This window comes from Ovis canadensis, chromosome 14, assembly GCF_042477335.2.
Source record: "Ovis canadensis isolate MfBH-ARS-UI-01 breed Bighorn chromosome 14, ARS-UI_OviCan_v2, whole genome shotgun sequence".
NCBI lineage: Eukaryota > Metazoa > Chordata > Mammalia > Artiodactyla > Bovidae > Ovis > Ovis canadensis.
Window position 1 is genome coordinate 53,402,117 of NC_091258.1, and position 9,836 is coordinate 53,411,952.

At 55.1% G+C, this 9,836-nt stretch overlaps 1 protein-coding gene across 2 annotated transcripts; it reads left to right on the forward strand.

Annotated features, from left to right (window-relative positions):
* The first annotated feature begins 249 nt into the window (after window positions 1-249).
* Window positions 250-9,615, forward strand: PLEKHF1 (pleckstrin homology and FYVE domain containing 1). 2 transcript variants are annotated; one of them, XM_069548981.1, is made up of 2 exons: window positions 250-651; window positions 7,955-9,615. In XM_069548981.1, the coding sequence occupies exon 2, from the start codon at window positions 7,969-7,971 to the stop codon at window positions 8,806-8,808; it is 840 nt and encodes a 279-aa protein (XP_069405082.1). In that variant the 5' UTR covers window positions 250-651; window positions 7,955-7,968; the 3' UTR covers window positions 8,809-9,615. The 2 variants fall into 2 exon arrangements, with proteins under 2 accessions (XP_069405082.1, XP_069405083.1); XM_069548982.1 differs by having other exon boundaries at window positions 520-895.
* The last annotated feature ends 221 nt before the right edge of the window (window positions 9,616-9,836 follow it).

The window sequence follows — 9,836 nt, forward strand, 5'->3', positions numbered from 1 at the left end:
GGCGATGGATACATGGAGTCCATTAGCCTATTTCCTTCAGCATATGTTTGAAAGTTTCCACTATACAAGTTTAAAATATAAAACATAAAATGCTAAAGAATTTTAATATTATGATTATCAATCTCTCGATTGCTGAGACAGGACTATGCCAGCCAGCAGCAGGGAGTCCCACCAGCGGCGGCGGAAGGCACAGTAATGCCACCGCCTCCCTCCCCAACCCCTTCCCTGGCCCGAAGGCCCCAGTTGGGTGAGTTCGAAGTCTTCTGTGGGTCCGGCGTGCGGAGCGCGGTGGCGGAAAGGGAGACTAGGGGGCTTGAGTCTGGGTTGCCAGTCCCGGGAGAGAGCGACAAGGAAGCCCCCCGCCCGCACCGCCTGCAGCGCCAACACACCCAAACGCACTCCGCTCGGGACGCTCACATTTCTCTGGAACTCCGACTCCGAGAGTTGGCGTCCAGGCTCCGCCCCCGCCTCGCGCCCAGGCCCCGATAGGCGGAGCCGCCGGGGTAGGGGGGCGTGTCCAGGAGAGTTGGAACGCGGCGGCTTGGGCGGCGGGGGTTGGCCCCCTCCGCAAGCGGAACGCGGCAGCCGAGTGCGGTCTGTCTGGCCGGCTGCCTGGTGGGGCGCGAGACGCGAGGGCCCCCAGCTGAGGAGGTAAGGGTCACCAGCCAGGCCGGGGCGCCCGGAGCAGGCGGGCTCCCTGCCGACTGCCTCCCAGCTACCCCGGGCTCCTCGTCTAGGTGGCCCCTGGACTCGGGCGGGGCGGTCGCGAGGCCGGTGCCATCTCGGACTCTGGCCCTGAGCAAAGGCACGGACCAAGGCGCTTATTGCTGGCTGGTGGGGCTGGAGGAGGGGCGGGGGGCTGCTAGGAGCTCCAAGGACAGCGGGGTGAAAACAGGTATGGGGGTCTCCGATGTCGAGGCAGGGTGCCCGGGGGGGATGCACGAAGTGAGAGCAGAACGGTCTGGAGACGCCTGTGGACGTTGAAGCCCGGGACAGCAAGGATCTCAGCGCTCCTGCTGTCTGGGGAGGGTTCGGGGATTCCTGACTCACGCCATCGTGGGGGCCGCCACTCTTGGTCCCAGTCTGCAGGGTGTGGAGCAGTGGGCAGGGATAGTTTGGCCCAGGGAAGCGGGGAGGAGAGGCAGGGTGGTAGCGCTTTCCGGGTTGCCTGGGTGCTCGCTGGCCCTTAAAGCCTCTGAGTTTGTGACTTTTGGTGGCAGTTGTCAAAGGAAACAAGGCCAGGCTTAATCTCCAATTTCACAGAGGAAGTACTGAGGCTGACCCAGAAAGAGGTGGCAGTTCCCAGCCTGGAATCACCCGGAATCTCCTTCCCTTTCTCTCTCCCTGAACACCTGAAGAGCTGTGCAGGGGAGAGTTGTCATCCAGCCACTTTTTCAGATAGGAAAGTGGATTCCCTGAGTCACTTTGTAACTTGATCAGGGATATGTTCGTTTGGAATTTGAACAGCATTGTTATCTCACCACCAGGGAGGTCAGAAGCCAGGGAAGAGGGGAGGATGATTGCTGGCGAATTTCCACTCAATGCTGGCATGTTCCTGGGCCTGCAGTTTCCACTGGGGTTGTCTCTGACTTCAGTCTGTGTCCCTGCAGACATCAGCCCCCAGGGCTGCCAGGATGGGCAACTGAGGCAGCCCAGCTGAGCTAAGGGACTTGTGCAGCCCAGCCCGCTACAAGAAAGGAAGGGACTGGGCAGCTCAGCCAAGCTAATGGACATGCCCAGGCCACCCCTTGACCTGGGTGGAGAGGGTTGAGGGTTGGAGATCAGGCATTTGGAGAGGAGCCCTGCCCTCTGAATCTGAGGATTTCGGATTCTGTCTTCAGCAGCTCATGGTTGTCTTGGAGCTGGGACGTTGGGCAGTGACTTTGGATGATGGAGGTGGCACCTTCCCCCATGGGGCTTTTGTGAAGAGTCGGTATGATAATACTTGCAATGTGCTTACCGTTGTGCCTGTAAGCTGTAAGCTCTCAGTTAATGGCACCCCTGGTTTATTTTCCTTATTACTATTCTTTTCATGGAGGAGGGCTTTCCAGGAAGCATAGAACTGGACAAGCCTGAGGGGTGGCCCCTCTGGAAGGAAAGGACAGTTGGATTGTGCTTGGAGAGAAACTCAGATCCTCATCTTGGCCTGCGGACCTGCAAGACTGGCTCCTACAGCACCTTTAACCTTACCTGTTACTCCTCCTGTCTCCATAGTCAGGTCTTTGAGCTGTTCCCTCAGCCCAGAACTTTTTCCCCCTCAGGCCTTTGCATGGCTAAAATCCTTCACATTCAGGCTGGTGCAGGGTCACTTCCTCACCAGGCCTTTCCTGACTACCACCCTCACCCTAGCCTTGCTCAGCACATCAGCCCTTTTCTTTGTGGCATTCACAGTCAGAAATCACCGTGTTGATTTATTGATACTTTCTAGTCTGGCTGTTGCACTAGGCTGTGTGATACTGAAAGGTCTGGTCCCTAGCTCCCAGCTGTAACCTGGTGCCTAGTCCTGCCTAGTAGAACTGTGCCAGGCACACAGTAGGACTTTAGTAAATATTTAGAAGGTAAAATCAGGTAGGCATGAAGACAATGTGGGCCAGGTTGGGACTGGAGGGAATGAAGGTCAGGTGGTAAATCAGCCCTGTCCTAAGGGGAAGCCAAGGGGTAGTCCAAAGGGCCAACACCCTGACTCCTTCTGTGACCTTGACCAGGTAACGTCCTCTCTGATAAGCAATGTCCCCAACTGTAACTCTTAATGGGAGGGTGGACCTGAGTGCCCCTCCCAGGTCCTACTATACAGGGTTCCCAGGTCCTACTATACAGGGTTCCCAGGTTGGGGCCCCAGACAGCTCTTTGAATCTCAAAGGCTGTGTCCAAGTGGAGGAGACTAGCTCCATCAAGACATGGCCCCATGTCAGGTGTGTCCCTGGAGCAGGCACATTATGCATGTGGGGGGGGGGGGTATAGATCAGGGGTCTGCACACTTTTTCTGTGAAGGGCCAAATGGTAAATACTCTAGGCTTTGCAGGCCAATCACTGTTGCATATGGCTATGTTCCAATAAATTGTTTTTAGAAAAGCTGGCAGTGGTTCGGACCTGGTGTAGATTTGCTGCCTCTGGTGTAGGTCACGTGTGACACCTCAACTGTCAGGCATAGAACCCTGGCCACCCAGTGACACCTGGAGCATGGCTTACTCACTGAGAGAGCCGTTGGCCTAATTCAGATGGTGGGATCCCTGGTGTTCAGGAAGGCCAGCCCTGGAGCCTGCCCCACTTCAAAAACATGCAAGAAAGAGCTGGCCTGTTTACTTCTTTGCTCCCAGACACTGGCCCTTCATGAGTGTCCATCTTCTGTCAGCACTTGGGGTACCACACAGGGGTCAGCACAGGCTGTCCTGGGGCAGACAGCCACAAAAGGAACGGGCACAGGCTCGGCTCTCCCTCCGCCCTGTCCTAAGGGAGGGTAGTTCACTTCTTTAGTGAGAAAAGGAGGATTTCTCATCTGCTGGGAGGGGTGGGGAGTGGGGAGGTGGGGTTGCTGCCACATTTACCAAGAAAAGCTCCTGGGGCTTTCCCTGGGGGTCCGGTGGCTAAGACTCCACATTTCCACTGCAGGGGGGTGCAGGTTGGACCCCTGATCAGGGAAATAATTGACATGGCCAAGAAAACAAATCTCCAGGCCTTGTTAAACCAGGTGTGAAGTGAAGTTCTGGTTGTGGTGGCAGCTGTGGTGGGCGGATGTCGAGGAGCTCCCCAGGAGGACGCCATCTGCTGGCCCCTCACCCCAGCTGCTGCTTGCTGGAGGCCCACGGAGGAGGAGGCCTTCCCGCCTGTGTGTGGGCTCAGCACAGAGACCAGACCTCTTCCATGGTCGCCAGGTACTCCCCATCCTTCCTGGGCCATGTTTTGCTGCCAACAGCTGAACGGGGCCTACCAGGGCCTGGAGGGGGTCTGTAAACCACTGACAAGGGACCCAGCAGCGTGGGGCCTCCTGGGGCCTCCTACAAGGGACAGGGAGACAGTGTTACAGGCCTTCCCCTGCCCAAAGCTCTCCCCTTCATGGGCACTGCCCCTCACTTCCTCTGTGCCGCCCACCAGGGTAGCATCTAGTCAGAGGTGGATTCTGGGCAAGTGTGCCTCCAGAGCTCACCCAACCCCACCAGGCCAGGGTTGCGGTGGGGAGGGGGCGCGGTGGCGGGGGGGGACACCTGCTCTTCTCTCCACATAAAGTCCATCTGCCTTGGCGCTGTGTCTTAGGCCTCGGTGTGTGGCTGCAAGATTGGGGTTCCACCCACTTCTGCCAGGTGGCGACACCCAGGAGTTTTGGAGGGAACAGGTGGTGTTCCATCCTGAGATGTTCATCCTAGCATGTCCTGCAGCCTGGGCCCTGCTGCTGTGTGCTCAGGGGAGGCCCAGCCAGGTCACTCACTGCAAGTCCAGTAGAACCTACAGCTGTTGACCCAGACATTATACTGTAATTCTTTTCTCTTTGAGGACCTTATATTTAGAGAGAGAGAAAGAAAAAGCTCATGTTCCCACTTCCCAGAATTGATTGGTACTGGGACTTTATCACATATGCTGCTGCCTTTTTTTTTTTTAATGAAAGAAATAAAATATTGTAGATAAAGCTGAAATCTTTGATCTAACATGCCTAATGATATTCAGGTGTCCTCCCCTAGCCCATTTTTCTCCTGATCTTGCTTTGTGTCCATCTCTTTTTGTAAACCATCTTGATCATTTTTAAGCTTACAGTTCAGTAGTATTAAGTATACTCCTGTTGGTGTGAAATATCTCCAGAATTCTTTCCATCTTGCAAAACTGAAACGCTAAACCCATTAAATAACAACTCTCCTCTCCCTCTCACCCCTCCTCCCCTGCTCTTCCTCCTTCTCCACCCCTAGCCCTGGTAACCACCTTGCTACTTTCTGTTTCTATAAGTTTGACTACTATAGATATATCATATTAGTGGAATCGTGGTATTTGTCTTTTTCTGACTAGCTTATTTTAGTTGGCATAATGTCTTCAAGACCCATCCATGTTGTAGCGAGTGATGGGATTTCTTTTTAAGGCCGAATAATATTCCATTGTGTCCATACCACATTCTGTTTATCCATTCATCCATCAGTGGACACTTGGGTTGCTTCCACTGCTTGACCATTGTGAATAATGCTGCTATGATCATGAGTGTGCAAATACCATTTGTAGATCCTGCTTTCAATGCTTTGGATAAATAATCAGAAGTAGATTGCTGAATCATATGGTAGTTCTATTTTTAATTTTTAGAGGGACCTCCATACTTTTTTCCCCAGTGACTGCACCAGTTTACATTCCCACCCACAGTGCATGAAAGGTTCTAACTTTTCCACGTCCCCCTGCCAACACTTATTTCCTGTTTTTGTTTTTTTATATAGCAGCCATCCTCATGGGTGCAAGGCTCCATCCTGTCCACTTTTATTTACAGATATAGTTTGTGAACACTTCTTAAATGCAGAATTTCTGCATACAGAAATTCTGAATACAGAAATTCTGCAGGGCGCTTTTTCCACTCAGCATTTGGTGTCTATTGTCGCTCCATGTTGACCCACGTGGATTGGGTGCTGACAGTAGCCCATTGTGTGAATGCACCCAGCTCACCCTTTGTTCTGCCCTTTCCCTCTGCCAAGAATCTCTGTTGTCGCTGCCACGGGTCCCAAAGTCACTGCTCTTGTGCCTCTCCTTTGGCTCTGCTCTGAGCTTCTCCAGCGGAACCCTCATCTAGCCCGTCCCAGGGATCCTGGGGGTGGCCTCTGGAATGTTGCCAGACTGTGCACAACAGGGGCATGGCGACTGGTCCTCACAGGATAGCCCAGGGCTGTCACTGATAATCAGCTGGGTTTGCAACATGCAGCCCAGTTCAGCAGCCTAAAAACAGTGGTTCTTACATAAGGTGGTGTGGACAGCTCTTCTCAGCACAGCTTGTGGTCTGAGAGGGGCAAGCGATACGTGCCTCAGGGCTGAGCACCCCTGTTGTGTAACGCCTCCAGCCCCTGCATTGGCCCCACTCCAGCCTCCCACAGGTGGCCAGACTTACGGAACTGCAGTGTGGTGACCTAGAAACTCTGTGAGTGTGATCGGTTTGGTCAGGGGCGTGCTCTCTGCTTGTATGCACGTGGTGGTGGTGGTGGTGGCGGCGGCTGTGGGGTCCGCTCTCTTCTGCTTCCTCTTCAGAGACAGGAGGTGGAGGCTCATTCCTCCCACACTGGGCCTGAGGGAGCTTTGGTTCAGTCATTCACTAACCTCTCAGGAAGCACCTACTGTGTGCTTAGCACTGTTCCAGGTATTGGGGATACAGTGAATAAGAAAAGAATCCTGTTCTGATGGAATTTAGTAGTGGGTGAGGGAAATAGAAAACATGGAAGCAAATGATGGATAGACAAGAAAATATCAGCTCCTGATAAATCTTGTGAAGAAAAAGCAAAATAGGGTAACATCCTACAGAAGGGGTTTGCAAACGCTCTCTGTAAAGACAGTAAATGTGGTCTCTATCACAGCTCTCAGCTCTGTTATTGCAGCAGGAAAGCAGCAGCGACCACTGTAAATGAATGACGTGGCTCTGTTCCAATAAAGCTTTATTCACAATACCAGACTGAGGGCCAGATTTGACCTTCAGGCCATGATTTGCCAACCCTTTCCTGGGTTGGGGGAGAAGCTGCCTGAGCTGGAGTCAGAGAGACTCTTTCGGAAAGGGAGATAGCCTTGCTGGAGTTGTGGTGAGAAGTGTGCAAACTAGGGCCAAGTGTGAGAGAGAAAAATGATGGAGCTTGCTCACTGGTTGAATGTTGGGAGTACAGGAAAGAGGAGATTCAAGGATGAGTCCTAGATTTCAGGCTTCCACAACTAGGTGAATGGTGGTTTGTTTCTGAAAAGAAGAGGAGCTGGTGGGAGGTCACAGGGGCAGCTCAGGGGAGAGCTGGGACTGCAGGCTTGACCTGGGTCAGCAGTGTTTGGGTGTCTTCAATGCTGTGAGTCTGGTGAGTCAAGGGGAGTAGGTGTGGACAGAGCAGAGGAGGCCCAGGTGAGAGCTGGGGCTACCATGTGGAGTGCTTGGCAGAGGAGGATAGAGGCCTCTTGCTCCTTGCGGGAGGGCTCTGGGCAGTGTGGTCTCCAGCGGTGCAGGCTCTGGGCTGCCTGATTCCTAACAGAGCCTCAGTTTCCTTCTGTTAATGGAAATTCTACGAGCTAGGGTTGGTGTGAGGACAAGTTGAGATAGTCCTGATTGACATGGAAGCACTCTGCAGTGGTGCCTGTGATGCTGGTGTTGGTGGTGTTCCATCAGAACAGGAGCCTTTTCTTATTCACTGTATCCCCAGTGCATGAAACGGTGCTAGGCACACGGTAGTTGCTTCCTGAGTGGCTCGTGAATGGGTCCATGGGCTGAGTGAGTGGGTTGCAGGGTCTGTGATGCTTTGGCTTGGTAGACAGGGGAGTCAGTGACCTTTGGGTTTGCAGCACTCCATTGTCTGGCATTCCCCAGAAGGCTCCTGCACCCTTCTGCCTGAGACAGGCCCAAAGCACTGGGTAGTTGGTGCTTCCGGAAGCCCCTGATGGGAGTTGGGGCTCAGTGTCCTTGTCCCTTGGGTGGTGGATGGTGTTGAGGCTTGTTCTACCCTGTCTTCCAAGGCTCCCCAAGGGTTGAGCCCCCACCACGCTGCCCGCACTCAGTCATACATCTTTAGTACTGCTTTCCCATCCTGGACTGGCTTCCACACACCCCTCACCTCCCAGTAACTCCACCTGTAAGGGGTGGCTTCTGGAGCAGCCAGTTGCCTTGGTTGAGTGGCACATCTGGGCCTCCTGGGTTACAGAGGGGGTAATTAGTGGGTTGTCTGACCTATGGGTTGGGGAACTGGGGGTTGGGGGTGGTCTTGACCCCAAGCTATGTCTGAGCAAGCTGACACCTCCTCTGCCGCTCCTCCCACAGCCGAGTGGCTGAAGATGGTGGACTACCTGGCAAACACGGAGATCAACAGCCAGCGCATCGCGGCTGTCGAGAGCTGCTTCGGGGCATCCGGGCAGCCACTGGCCCTGCCGGGCCGAGTGCTGCTGGGTGAGGGCGTGCTGACCAAGGAGTGCCGCAAGAAGGCCAAACCGCGCATCTTCTTCCTCTTCAACGACATCCTGGTGTACGGCAGCATCGTGCTGAACAAGCGCAAGTACCGCAGCCAGCACATCATTCCGCTGGAGGAGGTGACACTGGAGACGCTGCCGGAGACTCTGCAGGCCAAGAACCGCTGGATGATCAAGACGGCCAAGAAGTCCTTCGTGGTGTCAGCCGCCTCCGCCACGGAACGCCAGGAGTGGATCAGCCACATTGAGGAGTGCGTGCGGCGGCAGCTGCTGGCCACGGGCCTGCAGCCCAGCACGGAGCACGCGGCGCCCTGGATCCCCGACAAGGCCACGGATATCTGCATGCGCTGCACGCAGACGCGCTTCTCGGCGCTCACGCGGCGGCACCACTGCCGCAAATGCGGCTTCGTGGTCTGCGCCGAGTGCTCCCGCGAGCGCTTCCTCCTGCCGCGCCTCTCGCCCAAGCCCCTGCGCGTCTGCAGCCTCTGCTTCCGCGAGCTGGCCGCCCAGAAGCGGAAGGAGGACGTGGAGGAGCAGGGCCTCGGGTCCCCCGGGCCGTCGGCCTACCTGGCGGGGGCCGTCTGCGGGGCGTCCAGTGGAGACGACGATGACTCAGACGAGGACAGGGAGGGCAGTGGAGATGGGGACTGGCCCAGCCACGTGGAGTTCTACGCCTCGGGCGTGTCCTGGTCATCCTTCCACAGCTGACCCCAGGTCTGCAGCCATGAGGGAGGGCTTCCCTTGTCACTTCGGTCCAAGCAGATGCCTCTGCCCGAACCCCTGAGAGGGCAGAGTTCCCCAAGCTGCCCAGCCTTCCGAAGGGCCCTCCCTACCCCAGGGGACCCTACCCCATGGGTAGAGGGCACAGCGGAAGTGGCTTCTTTTCTCCGAAACCCCAATGCCTCTTTTTGGATATTGGCATCCTTCTAGTTCCGCTTAAGGTGATTATCTTTTCATTTAGCAAGCCCCAAATACCTAGGCCTCTTGGGAACAAATGTCCTTTCTCAGCCCTTTGAGCTGTAGCTCTAGAATTAGACGATCCCCGGCACTTTTAGGGACAAGAGAGAAGGTAGGACTGGAGTGAGGTCTCTGTTCTGAGGCCTTCAACCAGCACACCTGGCCCTGCCCCCTTGCAGAGAAGACTGTGGGTCCAGAGAGGCTTCCAGGAAACCAGCATCTACCCACCCACCTTGCTGATGCCCACCTGTTTGGCTGGTTGGGCCTTGTCAGGCCAGGCATGTGAGCTCACTCAGAGCAAGGCAGGAGACTGCCATCCTGTGCGTGCCGGCCAGCCCCAGGGACTGCAGTCTGAGCTCTCCATGGTCCAGGGCGGCCTGCCCAGGCCTCTGGTCCAGTCTGAGCTCCCTCTAGGTATCTGATGCCTCTCAGTCCTGTTGTCCTCCCTCCCTCTGCTGGGGAAAGCAGTGTTTTCTGTTAAGACTGTTACTGCAAGTGACAGAAACCCTATCCAGACTGACTTAATAATAAAAAGGTTTATTCACTCGTGGTTGAAAAGTCCAGAAGTATTCTTACTTCAGATGCAACTCTGTGATCAAGGACTGAAACCATGCTAGGTGGCCAATATCAACAACTGTCCACCACGCTGGGCATTCCTGAGAAGCCTGGCAGTTCCAGTGGCCTCAGATGTTAGCACCTCACCATGGCTGGTTCCCAGGAATGGAGCCCCGGCCATCCAGGCACTGTGACTATGGCCTAGCACCTGCAGCCCTGTTCAC